Source organism: Notolepis coatsorum (assembly GCF_963971535.1).
Source record: "Notolepis coatsorum genome assembly, chromosome: 5".
Lineage (NCBI taxonomy): Eukaryota > Metazoa > Chordata > Actinopteri > Aulopiformes > Paralepididae > Notolepis > Notolepis coatsorum.
Genome location: NC_140169.1, coordinates 51,392,594 through 51,416,379, shown reverse-complemented (window position 1 = coordinate 51,416,379; position 23,786 = coordinate 51,392,594). Strand labels below are relative to the sequence as shown.

The 23,786-nt window shown below is 44.8% G+C and overlaps 1 protein-coding gene across 2 annotated transcripts in view; it reads right to left on the bottom strand.

The window, feature by feature from the left end:
* ubr7 (ubiquitin protein ligase E3 component n-recognin 7) overlaps positions 1 to 23,239 on the bottom strand; it is a 44,369-nt gene extending 21,130 nt beyond the window's left edge. Inside the window, exons 1-8 of one of the 2 annotated variants that reach the window (XM_084314776.1) lie at positions 23,155 to 23,239; positions 22,398 to 22,588; positions 15,558 to 15,691; positions 13,300 to 13,360; positions 12,954 to 13,049; positions 12,313 to 12,366; positions 5,330 to 5,435; positions 3,398 to 3,561 (exon numbers count right to left, since the gene is read on the bottom strand). In XM_084314776.1, coding sequence (XP_084170902.1) covers positions 3,398 to 3,561; positions 5,330 to 5,435; positions 12,313 to 12,366; positions 12,954 to 13,049; positions 13,300 to 13,360; positions 15,558 to 15,691; positions 22,398 to 22,535 — 753 coding nt within the window. In that variant the 5' untranslated portion in view covers positions 22,536 to 22,588; positions 23,155 to 23,239. The remainder of the gene's footprint in view (positions 1 to 3,397; positions 3,562 to 5,329; positions 5,436 to 12,312; positions 12,367 to 12,953; positions 13,050 to 13,299; positions 13,361 to 15,557; positions 15,692 to 22,397; positions 22,589 to 23,154) is intronic. The other variant, XM_084314777.1, reaches the window with a different exon arrangement.
* Positions 23,240 to 23,786: the final 547 nt, after the last annotated feature.

The following is a 23,786-nucleotide window of genomic DNA, read 5'->3' as shown; positions in this document are numbered from 1 at the left end:
ACTCAGTAGGATAATACCATGATAATACCATGACTCAGTAGGATAATAACATGATAATACCATGACTCAGTAGGATAATAACATGATAATACCATGACTCAGTAGGATAATAACATGATAATACCATGACTCAGTAGGATAATAACAGGATAATACCATGATAATACCATGACTCAGTAGGATAATACCATGATAATACCATGACCCAGTAGTATAATACCATGATAATACCATGACTCAGTAGGATAATAACATGATAATACCATGACTCAGTAGGATAATAACATGATAATACCATGACTCAGTAGGATAATAACATGATAATACCATGAATGCTATTCATCGACTACAGCTCGGCATTCAATACCATAGTCCCCTCCATACTCATAGCCAAGCTCAGGGACCTGGGCTTGGGCTATGACCTCTGCCAGTGGGTCTTGGACTTCCTGACTGGCAGACCCCAGGTGGTGAGAGCAGGCAACTGCACCTCCTCATCCATCACCCTCAACATAGGGGCCCCCCAGGGCTGTGTTCTGAGTCCCCTCCTCTACTCCCTGTACACACACGACTGTGTGGCTCAGCGGAGTAGCAATACAATCGTCAAATTTGCTGACGACACAGTGGTGGTGGGCCTGATCTCTGCCAACGACGAGAGGGCCTACCTGGAAGAGGTCAAGGTCCTGGCGGGATGGTGCCAGGAAAACAGCCTCTCCCTGAACGTCAGCAAAACAAAGGAGATGATTGTGGACTTCAGGAGGTCGGGGGTCAAGGACTACAGCCCCCTCAGCATCGACGGGGCACCGGTTGAGAGAGTCAACAGCTTTAAGTACCTCGGAGCCTACATATCCGAGGACTTGACATGGACCACACACATTAACAGTGTTGTGAAGAAGGCACGACAACGCCTCTACTTCCTCAGGCGCCTAAGGAAGTTCCAAGTCAGCCAGAAGATCCTTAAGAACTTCTACTCATGTACAATAGAGAGCATCTTGACCGGCAACATCACCTCCTGGTTTGGGAATAGCACTGCACAAGACCAAAGCAGACTACAAAGAGTGACACGTTCAGCCGAACGCACAATTGGAGGGGGGCTCCCCACCCTCCAGAACATTTACTACAAGCGTTGCAAGGGCAAGGCTAAGAGAATCATTAAAGACTCCAGTCACCCGAACAACTGCCTCTTTGAACTGCTGCGGTCAGGCAAGCGATACAGGAGTCTCAAGGCGAGCACAGAAAGACTCAGAAGAAGCTTCTATCCCCAGGCCATCAGGCTGCTAAACGAACAATGAATGAACACTACACAACAACAACCACCAAACGCACATAGCACACACATCCACACGCACACACTCACTTTAAACAAACACACTGTAGCACCCACTCCACACACTTATAGCACACACCCACTTTAAACAAACACACTGTAGCACCCACTCCCCACACTTTATACTTATGGATGAAGGATTGCACTACAACTCGTACACCTTACTGTAAATTGTACCTAAAATTGTACCTCATCCCATTTCTGCTTTGCACTAGATAGTACTGTACATTAGTACACTGCATAGTATTGTGTATTGTATATTATATGGTAACTCAGAACATTGTACATATGTCTATACCGAACACTGTGACCTCATTTTCTTCTTCTAAATTCATGCTATATTATGTTATTATGTTATTTGATACTATCTTGTCTAGCACAGTCTCTGGAGCGTAACAGTAAGAAGCATTTTGTATGAAAGTATTCTGTACTTCTGTATGACAACTATTAAAGAACTTGAACTTGACTCAGTAGGATAATACCATGATAATACCATGACTCAGTAGGATAATACCATGATAATACCATGACTCAGTAGGATAATAACATGATAATACCATGACTCAGTAGGATAATAACATGATAATACCATGACTCAGTATGATAATACCATGATAATACCATGACTCAGTAGGATAATAACATGATAATACCATGACTCAGTAGGATAATACCATGATAATACCATGACTCAGTAGGATAATAACATGATAATACCATGACTCAGTAGGATAATAACATGACTCAGTAGGATAATAACATGATAATACCATGATAATACCATGACTCAGTAGGATAATAACATGATAATACCATGACTCAGTAGAATAACATGATAATACCATGACTCAGTAGGATAATAACATGATAATAACATGACTCAGTAGGATAATAACATGATAATAACATGATAATACCATGACTCAGTAGGATACCATGATAATACCATGACTCAGTAGGATAATAACATGATAATACCATGACTCAGTAGGATAATAACATGATAATACCATGACTCAGTAGGATAATAACATGATAATACCATGACTCAGTAGGATAATAACATGATAATAACATGATAATACCATGACTCAGTAGGATAATAACATGATAATACCATGACTCAGTAGGATAATAACATGATAATAACATGATAATACCATGACTCAGTAGGATAATAACATGATAATAACATGATAATACCATGACTCAGTAGGATAATAACATGATAATACCATGACTCAGTAGGATAATAACATGATAATACCATGACTCAGTAGGATAATAACATGATAATACCATGACTCAGTAGGATAACATGATAATACCATGACTCAGTAGGATAATAACATGATAATACCATGACTCAGTAGGATAATAACATGATAATACCATGACTCAGTAGGATAATAACATGACAATACCATGACTCAGTAGGATAATAACATGATAATACCATGACTCAGTAGGATAATAACATGATAATACCATGACTCAGTAGGATAATAACATGACAATACCATGACTCAGTAGGATAATAACATGATAATACCATGACTCAGTAGGATAATAACATGATAATACCATGACTCAGTAGGATAATAACATGATAATACCATGACTCAGTAGGATAATAACATGATAATACCATGACTCAGTAGGATAATACCATGATAATACCATGACTCAGTAGGATAATAACATGATAATACCATGACTCAGTAGGATAACATGATAATACCATGACTCAGTAGGATAATAACATGATAATACCATGATAATACCATGATAATACCATGACTTAGTAGGATAATACCATGATAATACCATGACTCAGTAGGATAATAACATGATAATACCATGACTCAGTAGGATAATAACATGATAATACCATGATAATACCATGATAATACCATGACTCAGTAGGATAATACCATGATAATACCATGACTCAGTAGGATAATAACATGATAATACCATGACTCAGTAGGATAATAACATGATAATACCATGACTCAGTAGGATAATAACATGATAATACCATGACTCAGTAGGATAATAACATGATAATACCATCTCTTCTCCGCTGCTGAGACTAGTGGAAGCCTCCTCTGCTCCTGCTCTCTTCTCCTCCTCTTTCTTCTCCTCCGTCTCCTCCTCTTTCTTCACCTCCGTCTCCTCCTCTTTCTTCTCCTCCCCTTCTGCTTTGCAGGGGCTGGCTTTGGTCGCACCGGGCACTGGATGGACATGAAGACAAAACACACAAAAGATCTAAATCTCTGTTGACTCCATTTCGGGAATTTATAAAATTGTATTATGCATTTATAAAAAGAGATTGCTCTTATTTGCCTTCGTACATTCTCTCCCAACCAGTACCGTGTAGCGCTGACGCGTGTGCTGTGCTGTAGGGTACCCTTGATCCTAGCCTCAAATGATCTTCCTCCCTCATGTCTTCCTCCCTCACGTCTTCCTCCCTCACGTCTTCCCCCCTCACGTCTTCCTCACTCACGTCTTCCTCCCTCACGTCTTCCTCCCTCACGTCTTCCCCCCTCACGTCTTCCCCCCTCACGTCTTCCTCCCTCACGTCTTCCCCCCTCACGTCTTCCCCCCTCACGTCTTCCTCCCTCAGGTCTTCCCCCCTCACGTCTTCCTCACGTCTTCCTCCCTCACGTCTTCCTCCCTCACGTCTTCCTCCTTCACGTCTTCCTCCCTCACGTCTTCCTCCCTCACGTCTTCCTCACGTCTTCCTCCCTCACGTCTTCCTCCCTCACGTCTTCCTCACTCACGTCTTTGTCTGGTAATCCGGAGGTTCCTGGTTTGATTCCCGCTCCTCCCAGGCAGCGTGTCGAAGTGTCCTTGAGCAAGACACTTAACCCCTAATTGCTCCAGGTGAGCAGGTCAGCACCTTGCATGGTTGCCTCCATGGTGTGTGAATGTGTGAGTGAACGGGTAAAATGTGAGGAACAAAATTGTAAAGCGCTTTGGATAAAAGCTGTTATATAAATGCAGCCATTTACCATTTATAAAGGAAAGAAATGTGCAGACACCTTGAGCACTAAGAAACCAAGAATTGTCTCTGCAGAAAGTCTGCATGTGGAGAAAGAAAGGACATGGATAAGACGGAGCCAAGAGGCTCCTGGGAAATGTATCGAAAACACAGTGACAGTACCACCCTTGGCCACCAGGCGCCACTATTACACATGGTCACTTTTAAGTTCACACAGTGTGGATTTGATATCACAACGGAACACCTCAGCAGTCAGACCGCAGCCTTATCTTTGGTGTCCGGCTGGACATGTGGGGAGCAGCTTATGGACCAATGGATATGAATCATCCATTCATTCAGTCTATGGAGACAGCAGCTCGGGAGGTAGAGCGCTCGTCTGGTAATCCGGAGGTTCCCGGTTTGATTCCCGCTCCTCCCGGGCAGCGTGTCGATGTGTCCTTGAGCGAGACACTTAACCCCCCTAACTGCTCCAGGTGAGCAGGTCGGCACCTTGCATGGTCGCCTCCGCCGTCGGTGTGAATGAATGGGTCAAATGTGAGGAACAAATTGTAAAGCGCTTTGGATAAAAGCTGTTGTATAAATGCAGCCATTTACCATTTGATAACATAATGGACTACATTTATATAGCAGCTTTTATCCAAAGCGCTTTACAATTTTGTGCCTCACATTCACCCGTTCACTCACACATTCACACACCGACGGCGGAGGCGACCATGCAAGGTGCTGACCTGCTCACCGGGAGCAGTTAAGGGGGTTAAGTGTCTCGCTCAAGGACACTTCGACAGGCTGCCCGGGAGGAGCTGGAACCAAACCGGGAACCTCCGGATTACCAGACGACCGCTCTACCTGAGCCCCTACATCACAGACATCACAAGTTTGATTCTTACTTCTCTGGATTCTGGCTTTAGGGGAGAGAGAGCAGCCCATGTTCACAGATATTGATCGAATGTGCCTCGGCCATGAAGGTAACATGGTTCTTGGTCTGGGTGGAGTCTTACCTGCCAGATGGGGGGCGTAGGTCCACAGGAGGGGGTTTCTGCTCATGCAGGACTCGCACACCATCTCCTGCAGCTCCACGCAGTCCGGCACCGGGCAGCCCAGGTGCTGCAGGAGCAACAACACTGGAGTTAGAACTAGCTAACCTGACCGGGCTAACCTGACCTGACCGGACTAACCTGACCCGACTAACCTAACTGAGCTAACCTGACCTGACTGAGCTAACCTGACCTGACCGGACTAACCTGACCGGGCTAACCTAACTGAGCTAACCTGACCTGACTGAGCTAACCTGACCTGACCGGACTAACCTGACCGGGCTAACCTAACTGAGCTAACCTGACCTGACTGAGCTAACCTGACCTGACCGGACTAACCTGACCGGGCTAACCTGACCTGACTAACCTGACCGGGCTAACCTGACCTGGCTAACCTGACCAAGCTAACCTGACTGAGCTAACCTGACCTGACTAACCTGACTGAGCTAACCTGACCTGACTAACCTGACTGAGCTAACCTGACCGGGCTAACCTGACTGAGCTAACCTGACTGAGCTAACCTGACTCAGCTAACTGAGCTAACCTGAAGAGCTAACCTGACTGAGCTAACCTGACTGAGCTAATCTGACCAAGCTAACCTGACTCAGCTAACCTGACTCAGCTAACCTGACTGAGCTAACCTGACTGAGCTAACCTGACTCAGCTAACCTGACTGAGCTAACCTGACTCAGCTAACCTCACTCAGCTAACCTGACCGAGCTAACCTGACTGAGCTAACCTGACTGAGCTAACCTGACCGAGCTAACCTGACCGAGCTAACCTGACCGAGCTAACCTGACTGAGCTAACCTGACTGAGCTAACTGAGCTAACCTGACTGAGCTAACCTGACTGAGCTAACCTGACTGAGCTAACTGAGCTAACCTGACTGAGCTAACCTGACTGAGCTAACCTGACTGAGCTAACTGAGCTAACCTGACCGAGCTAACCTGACTGAGCTAACCTGACTGAGCTAACTGAGCTAACCTGACTGAGCTAACCTGAGTGAGCTAACTGAGCTAACCTGACTGAGCTAACTGAGCTAACCTGACTGAGCTAACTGAGCTAACCTGACTGAGCTAACCTGAGTGAGCTAACTGAGCTAACCTGACTGAGCTAACTGAGCTAACCTGACTGAGCTAACCTGAGTGAGCTAACCTGACTGAGCTAACCTAACTGAGCTAACCTGACTGAGCTAACTGAGCTAACCTGACTGAGCTAACCTGACTGAGCTAACCTGACTGAGCTAACCTGACTCAGCTAACCTCACTCAGCTAACCTGACCGAGCTAACCTGACTGAGCTAACCTGACCGAGCTAACCTGACCGAGCTAACCTGACTCAGCTAACCTGACCTGACCGGGCTAACCTGACCGGGCTAACCTGACCTGACCGGGCTAACCTGACCGGGCTAACCTGACTGAGCTAACCTGACTCAGCTAACCTGACTCAGCTAACCTGACTCAGCTAACCTGACCAAGCGAACCTGACTGAGCTAACCTGACTGAGCTAACCTGACCGAGCTAACCTGACTCAGCTAACCTGACTCAGCTAACCTGACTGAGCTAACCTGACTCAGCTAACCTGACTCAGCTAACCTGACTCAGCTAACCTGACTCAGCTAACCTGACTCAGCTAACCTGATTCAGCTAACCTGACTCAGCTAACCTGACTCAGCTAACCTGACTCAGCTAACCTGACTGAGCTAACCTGACTCAGCTAACCTCACTCAGCTAACCTGACCGAGCTAACCTGACTGAGCTAACCTGACTGAGCTAACCTGACCGAGCGAACCTGACTGAGCTAACCTGACCGAGCTAACCTGACTCAGCTAACCTGACTCAGCTAACCTGACTGAGCTAACCTGACTCAGCTAACCTGACTCAGCTAACCTGACTCAGCTAACCTGATTCAGCTAACCTGACTCAGCTAACCTGACTCAGCTAACCTGACTCAGCTAACCTGACTCAGCTAACCTGACTCAGCTAACCTCACTCAGCTAACCTGACCGAGCTAACCTGACCGAGCTAACCTGACTGAGCTAACCTGACTGAGCTAACCTGACTGAGCTAACCTGACCGAGCTAACCTGACTGAGCTAACCTGACTGAGCTGAGCTAACTGAGCTAACCTGACTGAGCTAACCTGACTGAGCTAACTGAGCTAACCTGACTGAGCTAACCTGACTGAGCTAACTGAGCTAACCTGACTGAGCTAACCTGACTGAGCTAACTGAGCTAACCTGACCGAGCTAACCTGACTGAGCTAACCTGACTGAGCTAACCTGACTGAGCTAACTGAGCTAACCTGACTGAGCTAACCTGACTGAGCTAACCTGACTGAGCTAACCTGACTGAGCTAACTGAGCTAACCTGAGTGAGCTAACTGAGCTAACCTGACTGAGCTAACTGAGCTAACCTGACTGAGCTAACTGAGCTAACCTGACTGAGCTAACCTGAGTGAGCTAACTGAGCTAACCTGACTGAGCTAACCTGACTGAGCTAACCTGAGTGAGCTAACCTGACTGAGCTAACCTAACTGAGCTAACCTGACTGAGCTAACTGAGCTAACCTGACTGAGCTAACCTGACTGAGCTAACCTAACTGAGCTAACTGAGCTAACCTGACTGAGCTAACCTGACTGAGCTAACTGAGCTAACCTGACTGAGCTAACCTGACTCAGCTAACCTGACTGAGCTAACTAAGCTAACCTGACTGAGCTAACCTGACTCAGCTAACCTGGCCGAGCTAACCTGACTGAGCTAACCTGACTCAGCTAACTGAGCTAACCTGGCTGAGCTAACCTGACTGAGCTAACCTGACTGAGCTAACCTGACTGAGCTAACCTGACTGAGCTAACCTGACTGACCTGACCGAGCTAACCTGAGCTAACCTGACTCAGCTAACCTGACTGAGCTAACCTGACTCAGCTAACCTGACCGAGCTAACCTCACCGAGCTAACCTGACTGAGCTAACTGAGCTAACCTGACTGAGCTAACCTGACTGAGCTAACTCAGCTAACCTGACTGAGCTAACCTGACCGAGCTAACCTGACCTGACTGAGCTAACTGAGCTAACCTGACCGAGCTAACCTGACTGAGCTAACCTGACTGACCTGACCGAGCTAACCTGACTGAGCTAACTGAGCTAACCTGACTGAGCTAAGCTGACTGAGCTAACCTGACCGGGCTAACCTAACTCAGCTAACCTGACTGAGCTAACCTAACTGAGCTAACCTAACTGAGCTAACCTGACTGAGCTAACCTGACTGAGCTAACCTGACCGAGCTAACCTGACTGAGCTAACCTGACTGAGCTAACTCAGCTAACCTGACTGAGCTAACCTGACCGAGCTAACCTGACCTGACTGAGCTAACTGAGCTAACCTGACCGAGCTAACCTGACTGAGCTAACCTGACTGACCTGACCGAGCTAACCTGACTGAGCTAACTGAGCTAACCTGACTGAGCTAACCTGACTGAGCTAACCTGACTGAGCTAACCTGACCGGGCTAACCTGACTCAGCTAACCTGACTGAGCTAACCTAACTGAGCTAACCTAACTGAGCTAACCTGACTGAGCTAACCTGACTGAGCTAACCTGACTGAGCTAACCTGACTGAGCTAACCTGACTCAGCTAACCTGACTGAGCTAACCTGACTGAGCTAACCTGACTCAGCTAACCTGACTGAGCTAACCTGACTCAGCTAACATGACCGAGCGAACCTGACCTCACGATCACAACACCAGAGGGAGCTCCACAAATCATGTAAAACCCAGATTCGGCTCAAACAAGGGACTAAACACGTTTCGCAATTATGCCACAACAATGTGGAACGGCCTACCCAAAGCTGTAAAGGAATGTGAATCACTACCCACCTTCAAAAACACTCTCAAAGAACACCTACGGGAGACTGCAATTCAAAACTGGCCCCTACAAATGTCCTAACCCAGTTGTACAATAAAGACCAAGCATGGCTTTGTCAGTATTCCAATGTACCCAACCCCCCCCCCCCCCCCCCCCACCTCCAATGTACAGCCCCACCCAACCCCACCCCACCTACCCAACCTCCTCCAATGTACAGTTTCTATGTCAAATGTATGTCAGTATTCCAATGTACAGTGCCCCCCCCCCCTAATGTACAGCCCCACCCCACCTACCCAACCTCCCCCAATGCACAGTTTCTATGTCAAATGTATATACACTCTTTTTCTGGATTTTTTTAGTATCACAAACAGTACTGTATTTGAAAATCTGGTATGTCATAAATGTATAGATGTAGCAGTACTGTCTATCTGTATGTCGTGTGTCATATGATGAATTGAAAATGGGGGACCCTGATGGAAACAAGACGAAAGTCTTTCTCAGGTCTGCATCCTCTTAACAATTGTATGTATTGAGCTGTACTGTACCCATTCTGCAATCTGTTAATAAACTTTTCAATCAATCAAACCGAGCTAACCTGACTCAGCTAACCTGACTGAGCTAACTAAGCTAATCTGACCGAGCTAACCTGACCGAGCGAACCTGACTGAGCTAACCTGACTCAGCTAACCTGACCGAGAGAGAGAGAGAGAGAGAGAGAGAGGAACCTGACTCAGCTAACCTGAATGAGCTAACTAAGCTAATCTGACCGAGCTAACCTGACCGAGCGAACCTGACTGAGCTAACCTGACTCAGCTAACCTGACCGAGCGAACCTGACCCAGCTAACCTGACTGAGCTAACTAAGCTAATCTGACCGAGCTAACCTGACCGAGCTAACCTGACTCAGCTAACCTGACCGGGCTAACCTGACTCAGCTAACCTGACTGAGCTAACCTGACTGAGCTAACCTGACTGAGCTAACTGAGCTAACCTGACTGAGCTAACCTGACTGAGCTAACCTGACTGAGCTAACCTGACTGAGCTAACCTGACTGAGCTAACCTGACTCAGCTAACCTGACCGGGCTAACCTGACTCAGCTAACCTGACTGAGCTAACCTGACTGAGCTAACCTGACTGAGCTAACTGAGCTAACCTGACTGAGCTAACCTGACTGAGCTAACCTGACTGAGCTAACCTGACTGAGCTAACCTGACTGAGCTAACCTGACCGAGCTAACCTGACTCAGCTAACCTGACCGAGCGAACCTGACCGAGCGAACCTGACTGCTGTATGAAACAGAGAAGCCCCTGACTATGTAGTCGTGTTTTCAAACCCATTTCAAGTTCAAGTTCAAGTTCAAGTTCTTTAATAGTTGTCATACAGAAGTACAGAATACTTTCATACAAAATGCTTCTTACTGTTACGCTCCAGAGACTGTGCTAGACAAGATAGTATCAAATAACATAATAACATAATATAGCATGAATTTAGAAGAAGAAAATGAGGTCACAGTTGTTCGGTATAGACATATGTACAATGTTCTGAGTTACCATATAATATACAATACACAATACTATGCAGTGTACTAATGTACAGTACTATCTAGTGCAAAGCAGAAATGGGATGAGGTACAATTTTAGGTACAATTTACAGTAAGGTGTACGAGTTGTAGTGCGATCCTTCATCCATAAATATAAAGTGTGGGGAGTGGGTGCTACAGTGTGTTTGTTTAAAGTGGGTGTGTGCTATAAAGTGTGTGTAGTGGGTGCTACAGTGTGTTTGTTTAAAGTGAGTGTGTGCGTGTGGATGTGTGTGCTATGTGTGTTTGGTGGTTGTTGTTGTGTAGTGTTCATTCATTGTTCGTTTAGCAGCCTGATGGCCTGGGGATAGAAGCTACTTCTGAGTCTTTCTGTGCTCGCCTTGAGACTCCTGTATCGCTTGCCTGACGGCAGCAGTTCAAAGAGGCAGTTGTTCGGGTGGCTCGAGTCCTTAATAATTCTCTTAGCCTTCCCCTTGCAACGCTTGTAGTAAATGTTCTGGAGGGTGGGGAGCCCCCCTCCAATTGTGCGTTCGGCTGAACGTGTCACTCTTTGTAGTCTGCTTTGGTCTTTTGCAGTGCTATTCCCAAACCAGGAGGTGATGTTGCCGGTCAAGATGCTCTCTATTGTACATGAGTAGAAGTTCTTAAGGATCTTCTGGCTGACTTGGAACTTCCTTAGGCGCCTGAGGAAGTAGAGGCGTTGTCGTGCCTTCTTCACCACACTGTTAATGTGTATGGTCCATTTCAAGTCCTCGGATATGTGGGCTCCGAGGTACTTGAAGCTGTTGACTCTCTCAACCGGTGCCCCGTCGATGCTGAGGGGGCTGTAGTCCTTGACCCCCGACCTCCTGAAGTCCACAATCCTGACTCACATGTTAAACAGTTAAGTTAACCTCTTAACTCAATCTGCGCCGCCCACGTATATATACGTGTTTGCTCGACAACCGCTGAACACCAATCACGTACACCTTTTTTTCTATTTTAATAGTCTATTCAGTGTCACGGACGTATATGTTAGCGTTAAAAGGCATACTGGGACCCAAGGGTGCAGTACCGGCCAGATCCTGCTAGGTGGCAGTATCGAGAGTGCAGTAAACCCTGTTCCAGACTGTGCGTTACATCTAAACCCCTCCGGGCGCAGAATTTAGACGGAGCCAAGTAAATCGCTTCATCCGACCACTTCGAACCGCATCTAGCACACTCAATCCATAAATTGTGCCAAATTATGTCCGGGACCAGATGGACATCAATACTGGAAATCACAATCAGACAATTGGAATATTCTTTTTGGAATAACCCCGAACAAAGGTAAGGACTATCTGACGTCAATTCCACCTTGATCCTACAATGTTTTCATATCGATCCAGCTGATCAGCGTGTGTGGTGTTCAAAACTAATGCCGTTACTGGCGACCAAAGCATCAAACCCCCCCCCCCCCCCCCCCCCCCCCCCGTTGGCGTGGTAGGAACAAATGATGCTCAAGTCAGTGGCGTCCAAAGAGTTAAGAGGTTAAATGAAAACAAAGACCATAGAGAAGAACTCACCCTGCCGTGAAACCAGTCCTCGCAGACGACACACTGAATCATCTCGTCCTCCACCTGCAGAACACAAGCAACACGTTACCACGGCAGCCAGGCCAACGTTAGGGCTTCCTCCAAGTTCACCAGTAACCTGCCAGGTCACCTAGTTCTGGCCTGGCAGCAGGTTGGTAAATTATGTTGTAGACATGCTTACTTTACAAAGCAAAATGAGGAGATGAGGAGGCTGGTGGGGAGAGAGAGAGGAGAGGGAGAGGAGGGGAGAGAGATGAGAGGGAGAGGAGGGGAGAGAGGAGGGGAGAGAGATGAGGAGAGGGAGGAGAGGGAGAGAGAGATGAGGAGAGTGAGAAGAGGGGAGAGAGGGGAGAGAGGAGGAGAGGAGAGGAGAGGGAGATGAGGGGAGAGAGAGGAGGAGAGAGAGGATGGGAGGAGAGGGAGAGGGGAGAGAGAGGAGGAGAGGGAGATGAGGATATGGAGAGAGAGGAGGGGAGGAGAGGGAGAGGAGGAGAGGGGAGAGAGGAGGGGAGGAGAGGGAGAGGAGAGAGAGGAGGAGAGGGAGAGGCTGGTGGGGCCCATCACAAAAAGGGTGCAGATTCATGCTTGTTTATGTTTGTTTGTTTGTTTATGTGTACAGGAGACAGTCTTACGTGATCCTCTGGGTCGGGATACGTTCTGTTACAAGTGCAGTACAGACCGAAGAAGTTGTGGCTGTATTTGTTTTCACTGTTCACCCGATCCTTTGCCTGCAACAAAGAAATAAGAAGAACAAACTGTTAAGTTGTCAACTCCAAAGTGTTACTAAACTAATACCAGCTTCTCTAGTGCCACAGAGAAACATACTGGATATAGAAACCTACTGGATATAGAAACCTACTGGATATAGAAACCTACTGGATATAGAAACCTACTGGATATAGAAACCTACTGAATATAAAAACCTACTGAATATAAAAACCTACTGAATATAGAAACCTACTGAATATAAAAACCTACTGAATATAGCTTGCACTCCATCTCTCCGAACTTGCTGTTTCCACAGTCGCAACGGAAATTCCTATGGAAGGGGGGGGGGGGGGGGGGGGGGGGCACAAAGAAAACCGTTTCAGATTTTATAAACAGAAAAGTATGTTAACACTTTGGCTGCCATGGGTTAAATTCATTATCAACCGTAGGTTGCCGGCTCTATTTGTCTATAGAGAAAGTCCCCTTCTTTGCAGGGCTATAACTTTTTAAATTCTATTGCTACATTGCCATTATTAGGGCCCATTCAAAGTCCTATATGTATTGTTCATTGTGTAGCAACGTTAAACTTTTTCATTCACATATTCATAGTAAAGTATGGTCTAATGTATAAGTATGTTTTCATCTCTTTCTGCAGCTTTCTCCAGAACGTGATCTATAGCCCCAAATACATTATATTGTTGATGCAATACAGTTTTATGGCAATCAGCGCGATATAAAAAATTCCAACTAGACGTACTTCTAGAAGTTACTACACGTCATCTGATGTTGACCGGATGGGCTAGGGGGGCGTTTATAATTCCGTGGGCAGCGTTATACCAATCATCTAATGTGGGTCAAATGTTGATAATAGCAGTTAGTATCGAAGACGGTAACTTTACACGCTAAAACTCACCCCAGTCTCGGCGCGCCGTTGGGCGATCATCGTAGAGTAGAAATTTTATCATTATGGGATGTAGATTTACCCGGTCCATCTCCAGCTTGTATAATGGTATATACGTCCAAATCATGTTGTTTATCGAGTTATTGGCAATCGATCGCTGTGTATTGTGACGAGCTAGAATGCCGGGACCTATAGCGAGTGCCCGGAAGTAATACGGCCGTCCAGCACAACCTCTATGGCACTTCCTGTTAAGCGATTGCGCCGATCTGCCACCAGATGGCGCTCCTGAACCGCCAGAGAGCTCAGTGGGTCCTCCTGGTGGATCTCAGGCCAGCGGAGGGGAAATATGAATCCGGTCCCAGATTTTTGAAATATTGATATCAAAGACGCTGTAAAGCGTCTTCGGCAACTTGAGCATGGCCGGGAATGACGTGTTTAAGTGTTTTTAGGCAGTCAAAGTGTTAATGGTAAAATCACTCACTCACCACAGACAGTTTCACAGAGGAGTACTGACAATGTAGAGGAGAGATATCGTGGCAAACCTTTCCGTTTTTTGTCATCGTCAGATTAGTTGGTTAGCAGTTACAGTAAACAAATGAGACCATTGCGGAAACAACTGGTAGCTTAATTCTCAAACGAGACTACGTTTCACATAGACCCTATGGCTTCCTGTTTCCTCATTTGTCCCCGCCTCCCGGGATGGGTTTTAATGAGAGGAGAGGGTGAACCGTGAACGTGTAGCTGTTCTGATGAGAGAGTATAAGAGTCAGAGGTCCTACAATTTGGAATTCAAAACCCTCCATATAGGGCTGGGCGATATAACGATAACGATAAATATCGCGATATATTTTAATAATCGATAATTTTTTTTTTTGTGTGACCTGCAATAGGGCAGTTTTAAAACCAGAGACAGTGGACAGACTTGTCTTTCTTGCCTGCAACTTAAAGTAATGGCTTTGCTTGTCCAAATGACAATACTGACCAAATTGAGATTTATTTTTCTCTTGTCCATTTATTTTGTTTGCTTTCTAATTTAAAATACAGTTTGAAACCGTCTGTACACAGTAGGCTATGTGTGCTAGCAGAGTTAGTCTCCAGTCGCGAGTCACGGTGCACATGTGCGGTGGTTTGTCCACCAAAAAAGCGCCAAAAAATCGAAAATAAACTAGCAGAGCCAGAACTGTTCAACTCCCCTGGAGCCACAGCCAGCAGAGAAGCCGGTTTACTTTAGCTTTTAAACCAGCTGCAGCCTGAGAACTGGAGTGTGAGGGGCTGTAACACTAAAGATGGTGGCAACGACAAAGAATTGCTGCAAAATAAACATACATATGTTGTCTTAAAAAAAAAAAAAAAAAATTATACTTTCGATAATTATCGATATCGAGAAATATGATAACATTATCATATCGTTATCGCGATATGATTTTTTGCCATATCGCCCAGCCCTACCTCCATAATTAAAAACTGCTCATCTATTTCATCACTCAGAGGACCTTGTGCGAACCCTGTTCTTGGTATCGGACTTTAGTATCGGGACAACTTCTCAAGACACCACTATCCTATTTTTAGCCCGGTATCAATCGGACCGATATCCAATACGAGTACCGGCGACCTCCCGGGTTCTCACCGTTTAGTGTAGAGTTCAAAGAGGTCGTGACCTTCGTGGCATTTGTAGGAACAGGCCAGACAGACGCCCGCAGCCTGGCCTCCCTTCGGTGTGCAGGTGTTGCAGGCGTACAAGGCTTGTCGTTTCACATAACCCTGCAAGAGAACACACACGCACACAACATCATTGAGAACGATCAGTGCACGCGAACATATCGGTGATGGACATGTTAGTAGTATTCTCATGACGTGTGACGCATTTTCTACTGATATGGCACAATGATCACAGCTCATTTGCCACAGCTGTCATTTAATGATCATCTGTGTATCAGTGTATACCTGCATATAACCATGCTGTATATACCGTATATATATACAATATAATTAACACATTAATCTAAAAAAAGTTTTTTTTTACATTTTTTTTTTTTTACCTTTATTTACCCAGGGTAGGTTCGCTGAGCACAGATGCTCTTTTTCAGGAACGCCCTGCTTCACATTCACACAGTTCCATTCACACCTGGGAGCTGCCCAGTACAACCACAGTTGACACCATTGGCCACTGAGCAACTCCACTGGAGCAGTTGATTCAAGCCATGTCACATAGTTCAAGTTTGAAATGATTCTTTCTGTTTTGCTCCTGAGAGTGTGCTAGATACTGTACTGTACTGGTAATATTATTTATTTGTGTTAACTTCTGAATAAAACAACTTATTAAACACAAGTACATCTTATTGAACATTATTTTGATATTTCATTACCAATTATCATAGCAAAACAGCTTTTTCAAACAGTCTGTAATGCATTTTGGAAACGGGAGATGGGCTCATGGTGTAATGGGCCACCTGGCCTGAGAAACATAAGGAGGAAAGAAAAAGTAAGGACTTACTTCTGGTCATTATTTGGGTAGAACACACATATTTTGAATGCCTTCGGCAGTTTTTTTTTTTTTTTTTGAGCCATTTTAATCTAGATTAATCTAGATTAAATCCAGGATTGCAGATAGATTAATCTAGATTAAAAAAAATTATCTATGCCCACCTCTAATATATATATTATATTTGTCTGAAGATACCCGCATATAATCCTTCTATATACCTACTTATACACCTGCATATAACCCATTTAACTCTGTATGATAGATAGCATGCATGTACAATAATGCTGTATATATATATATTTATTAAGGCTGTCAAAGATAACACGGTATTAGCGCGTTAACGCACAATTCTATTAACGCCACTATTTTTTTTACTCACGATTAACCTTTTAGAAAATATATATATATATTTTTTTTTAAACTAGACTTCACTCAGGTGTATTATTGATACTCTCATTGATACTATGTTTGTTTCTGACTCAAAGTGTGTGTGTGTGTGTGTGTGTGTGTGTGTGTGTGTGTGTGTGTGTGTGTGTGTGTGTGTGTGTGTGTGAGTGAGAGAGAGAGAGAGAGAGAGAGAGAGAGAGAGAGAGAGAGGGGGTGTGAGTCCTCAGCCCTTGTGTGGGTGAATGTAAGGGTGTTTTCACACCTGTAGTTCGTTTGCTTTGTTCCGATTCAGGGAGACACAGGGACTATAATGATACAATGTTGCACTTGTCCTTTAGTTCGTTTGTGTTCACACGGCTGTGTTAATAGCGGACCAAAACAAATGCACGCGCGAGCAAACTGTCACTCATTGGTCAGATTTTGGGGTGTGTGTGTGTCCCCCCCCTAACCCTGACTTTACTGATGACCGCGGAGAGAGAGAGAGAGAGAGAGAGAGAGAGAGAGAGAGAGAGTCCCGCACGGTGCTGCTGTTGCAGCGTCACCACAGACCCCGGCTCTTCTGCGCGGCAGCGGGGACACAGCTGACTGACACCCGGCAACACAAACACCATTTCAGGGTCTGCTCTGCTTGTTGTATCTCCGCTGTAACAACGTGCAGCAGCAGCAGCGCGACACTGTTCGACAGACCTTTCAAAGCCCCTTTCCCTCATTCGGTCACTAAACTGTCTGTACACTTCAGTGTACTTGTGTTCTCCAGCATCTGACGAATGTGATCGTCTGCCCAAATATCAACGACGCAGTGTACCTCATCGCTGCTCCACGTTGACGTATTATTATTATTATTATTATTGTGTCGGTTTGTTAAGTCGATTGCATTCTCACAGCGTACGAGTCGCGTCGGGTTCGTTTGGAAGTGCGCCGAGATCACCCTCTCTAGGTGGTCTCGGCCCGCTTGTTTTGTTCCGCAACAGAATGTGATTGCTGTGTTCATATATGCCCAACTGAACCGAAATAGGGGGGAAACGCTCCAGGTTTCGGATCAACAGCTAACGTTTTCTTTCCCCTATTATTTCATGCACACTTTTTTTTTTTTTAATCTACTTTTTCTCCCCATTTTTCAATTTTTCTCCCGTCCCCAATTTCGTATCGTCCAATTCTACCCTCCCCTGTCTCGAACGCTGTTAGGCCATGCCTCCCACAAGCCGGCTGCAATGTGGACGAAGCCTTGCATCACGTGTCCCCTCCGGTACTTGAGGAGGCAGCCGTCGCATCTTTTCACCTGCACAGCGCAATCTCTCAGCGGCAAGGGTCTGCGCTTTGGAGGGCACGCCGCCCCCGTCGCTTCCTGATTCTACTGCGAAGGCGCACCAACCGACCTGTAGGAGTCGCTGTCCACAACGTCCGATCCCCACCCACCAGCTTCCCACCCCCTAACACTGCCAATTGTATTAGTATGAACGACCAGCCAAGCTGGTAGCAACGCCGAAAGCTGGGCTCGAACCCAGCGTCTCCTGCGTTGGTGGCGAGCGCCTTGCCCACTGCACCACCTAGCCGCCTCATGCACACTTTATTCATTGTTTTAAATTATTATTTTCTTTTAAGTTATTTTGTGCATCACTGTTTTGAATTTGATGCAAATTTGCAATGCATGAGGGTCATCCTTTTGTGTTAAATGGCTGCATAAAGCAAGCATTTGTTGACTCATGTTGATACGTTTTTAAAAAGCAGCTAAAAAGATACACATTAGAGAAATACAGAAATGAGTAATGAGGATAAACAAAGTTATGTTATATTGTGTTATGTGGTGCTGTACTATATTCACTGCTGTCAAGTGAATCAAGTTTTTTTTTATTTTTTTTTAATATAAGTAAAAGTATATTCTATATTGTAATATACTAAATTATGTTATATCTAGTAAAATTAATGGAAGAACAAATATAAATGTAAGGGGGTAGGGATCAATAAGCTTAGCTTCCCTCTACTCCTTTTTTGGACATGTCTGCTAACCAAACACATTGCTCTTGACCTTTTGTTTATAATTCCTTTTTCTTTTTTTTTATGTTTTTTAATTTGTTGTTATGATTGTTTGGTTTGACGGAACAAGATACCGTGATTTGTTTGGAGGAAATGGAGAATTACATGTTAAAAAATAAACTTTTCATTCATTCATTCATTCATAAGAGTATTAAAACTTGGAACTTGAAAAGTATCCGTTTAAGGTAGATAAAAAAAAAATAATGCGATTAATCACAAGTTAACTATGGACAATCAAGCGATTAATCAGATTCAATATTTTAAATCGATTGACAGCACTAATATTTATTCTTACCGTATATATCTCTATCCACATCTGTCTGTACATACCTGCATATAATCATTTTTACATATCTGTAGATACTATATCTATATCTGTACATATATCCCTTACCTACTCTTACTAGTTACGCTGCTGGCCAGTATGACTTACTACCATAGTGTCTTTATACCTGTATCACTGTACATATTAATACTAAAACTATATACATCTGACGAGCACTAATATTCAGTAGTACCAATTTATATCTTTTATACCCAGCTTAATCACCTGTACATTGTATATTACTATTGCACTTTACTGTTACATTTGCACTCTGGTTGGATGACAATTGACAAACCTATTTTCGTTTTACTGTAAGTTTGTATGATGGGCGGTCGGGTGGCGTAGCGGAGATTGCGCTCGTCACCAATGCAAGAGGCTGCGATCTCGACTCCCGGAGTCAGCATTGCCCTGCAGCTTGGGCCGGTCGTCATACTAACTCGTTTGGCTGAGTTAGGGGGAGGGAAGTCGTGGGTGGTAATCTGGCGTTGTGGACAGCGACGCCTACAGGTCAGGTCTGGGCGCTTGCTCAGCGGAGGCAGGACTTGATGAAGGCAGCGTGACCTCCCACGCGTTACACTTCACCAATGAGAGTCCTCGCTGCCAGGTGAGAAGAGAGCCACTGGCTGTCTCCACATGTGTCGGAGGAAGCATGTGGTAGACTTCAGGGTTCCCTTGTACTGACCAGTAGGAGGAACATGCGCACAACAACCAGGTAGGGGAGGGGGGGAAATTGGCATAACGACTAAATTGGGATGGGGAGAAAAATAGAAAATCAGGTGGAGAAAAAGAGGATTAAAAAAAAAAGTGTATGATGACAATACATTTGAATCTAATCTGTTCTTTCGATTGCGATTAACCGCCATTTGCCTACCAAGACGTCTGCGGTGATGATGTAATCAAACACTATGAATATAGGGTCGTTTTATTGCATAGTAAAGTAGAGTTTATGCGAGCGAATATGACCCCACCTGAAATAACAGCCATTGAAACCTACATAAGGCCTAACAAAATAAATAGTTTGGTTCCTGTTGGTTGTCAGTTAAGGCCATGGGTAGGTAGGGAATTTATTTTATTTTATTTTTTCCCATGGCGACTATGGATAGGGAATTTCTTTATTTAATTAAAATGTTCACGACAACATGGATGCATGTACTCTGCCAGCATGTTTAATATCCATAATACTAAAGGTTTGACTAAGATTTTAATGAAACTTTATTGTAAAAAAAAGAAGAAAAAAATCTTTTTTTTAACACATAAAATAAATTGGGTCGCACCTAAATCGGCAGGGTCGGTCGGCAACCGAAACCAAACCATTTATTTTGATAAGCCTAAGCCGGTGACTGTGGACCTGGTGTTTTGGTGTGGAGATGGGACACTATTCCAGAGCCACGGTCTTGGGTTTGACTCACCATGTTGCACTAAGGGACATTCACTGTGGTGTCCACACTAGTGGTCGCTCCATGGTCGCTCTGACTTGCTGTAACATTACTACTATGTTGTGTACTGTTACTACTAGACTACCACTGACACCGTACAACTAAACCGTAACATTACACCAAGTAGTAGTAGGAATTTCACAGCCAGATAGAGCGACCGCGGAGAAAACCCTACGGACGCCGCAATGAATGAACCTTCATCTGGGAGTCAAGTGGAACATTGCGTCTTTTAGACTAGTGTCTTTCCAAATGTAAAGACAGGAAAACACCATCTCCATCACCTGGGGCTAACTGTCTGGAACCCAAGTAAACCCTAAATATATATATATCAATAACCTACCAGTGTACGTGACCAGAACAGAGATTTCATCTTCTATAACGACAAAGAAAAGATGAAATTACCTACCTGGGTTCCATCCTAGAGGCAAATCTTTCCTGTGACAAAATGGCATCCAATGTAATAAAAAAAGTCAACCAATGAACTCTATTCTTGTACCGGATCTCCTCTCTGGTAAACAAGAATACCCTGAAGACTCTGGCAGGAGCACTCATTCAAGGGTACTACGACTATGCTTGCACCTCATGGTACCAAAGCACCTCAAAGGCCCTAAAAACAAAATTACAAACATCTCAAAACAAACTGGTCAGACTTCTACTTGACCTGACCCCTAGAACCCACCTCACCCCTGCCCACTTTGACAACCTAGGATGGCTTAGAGTAGACGACAGAGTACAGCAACTTGCAATGGGCCTGGTCTACAAGATATACTACACCACTAAGATACCCATATACATGTCAAAATACTTCCCAAAGGTCAGTGAATACCACGATCACAACACCAGAGGGAGCTCCACAAATCATGTTAAACCCAGATTCGGCTCAAACACGGGACTAAACACGTTTCACAATTATGCCACAACAATGTGGAACGCCCTACCCACAGCCGTTGTTGGTGAGAGGTATAGATAACATGGGTTGTTATGGTTACGCCATTCACAAAGGAGTCACGTGGTGTAGTAGTAGTAGTAAAAGTCAGCTGTTCACCGGTGGGTTTCAGGTGTTGAACTAGAGGGGGTGAACGGGGAAGTCATATTTTGCTGACCGCACGCTACACAACGTTAAATCAAGCCGTGATTCACTTTATTATGATACTAGTATATGAACCATCACTGCCCACCTTCAAAACCGCTCTCAAAGAGCACCTACGGCTGACTGCAATTAGAAACTGGCCCCGGTTCATGATCTCATTTTCGTACACAGTACCGTATATCTGTATGTCTTGTACAGTATGTCATAATGTATATATTTGTATGTCTTGTATGTCATAATGTCTTGATGAATTGAAAATGGGGGACCCTGATGTAAACAAGACGAAAGTATTTTTCTGGTCTTCATCCTCTTAACAGTTGTTAGTATTGAACTGTATTGTACCCATTCTGCAATCAATCAATCAATCAATCCTAACACCCTTCCCATCCTTCCTATCATCCTTCCTATGCTTAGCAATGTATATACTCTCTTTTTTAGACTCTTTTTTTGTATCACAAACAGTACTGTATATTTGTAAATCTGGTATGTCATAAATGTATAGATGTAGCAGTACTGTCTACCTGTATGTCATGTATGTCATAAATGTCACGATGAATTGAAAATGGGGGACCCTGATGTAAACAAGACGAAAGTCTTTCTCTGGTCTGCATCCCCTTAACAATTGTGTGTATTGAGCCGAGCCGTACTGTTAACTGTACCCATTCTGCAATCTGTTAATACAATTTTCAATCAATCAATCAATAGCCCACCTCTGGATAGGAGCACTTCTCCGCGTCGCTGCCTGCCAACACGGCGGAAGCCTCGTTCTCCAGCTCCTCGTCCTCCTGCAGGACGTCCACCAGAGACACCGTGGCCTCCTCCTCATCACCGCTCTCATGTGCCGCCATCCTTGTTGTAGAGACGTGTTGTGATGAAGATGATGATGATGATGGCAAAGTTCCTGTTGGAATATGGAATGGAACGTAACGTTAACCCTTTCACTGCCGCACTATACACAGCCGGTTAACCCTTTCACTGCGACAATACACAGCCGGTTAACCCTTTCACTGCGACAATACACAGCCGGTTAACCCTTTCACTGCCACACACGAGACACAGAAGGTTAACCCTTTCACTACCACACGAGACACAGAAGGTTAACCCGTTCACTACCACACGGCACACAGAAGGTTAACCCTTTCACTACCACACGAGACACAGAAGGTTAACCCGTTCACTACCACACGGCACACAGAAGGTTAACCCTTTCACTACCACACGAGACACAGAAGGTTAACCCGTTCACTACCACACAACACACAGAAGGTTATCAATTTCACTGCCACACGGCAGCCGGTTAACCCTTTCACTACCACACGGCACACAGAAGGTTAACACTTTCACTGCCACAAACAACACGCAGCCGGTTAACCCTTTCACTGCGACAATACACAGCCGGTTACGACCGTCGGTTGTGTGATAGTAAAGGGTTAACCTTCTGTCGTGTGGCAGTGAAAGGGTTCATACCGGGTTGATCACCAACAGAAGTCCGCAGAACACACAGATCACAAAGCTCCACAGCTGCTGCTGCTCCGCGGCGCCTCCACGTCCACTGACGTCACATCCGCTCAGCTTCCGGGTTATCATGTTTGGGCGGGAACTTGGTAGATCGATTTAGACGTTTTTCTATTTCAAAGTTGTTAATAAAATGTTTGATTCTGCTTAATAAATAACAATTAAAGCTTTAGGTGGCGCAGCATCCTGCGAAATGTATAGTTTATTATTATCCAGTACGTAAAATAAATATCACTGAGCAGGCGCGCCGTTACGTGACGTCGGTGTCTGCGACGTAATGACGTATTCAATATAAGTTCAACTGTTCCATGTAAACTACTAGTTTACATTTATTCCCCCCCCCCTCCTCGCTTTCTTTATTGTAACAGAACAGAAAAACCAGAGTCAACAGAGTCAACTCCTAGTTTTGATAATAGAGTACAAAGTTACATTTGGTTGATGACAGAACTGTATTTGTTTTGGCAGCAGGCTACTGCATTATGCACTCGCCCACTGCCAATATGTCAGGATTTATAATCAATAACGTTTATGTTGACATTTTCATTAAAGATAATTTACTGTTAATTGCTCCTTTTGTGAAGGGC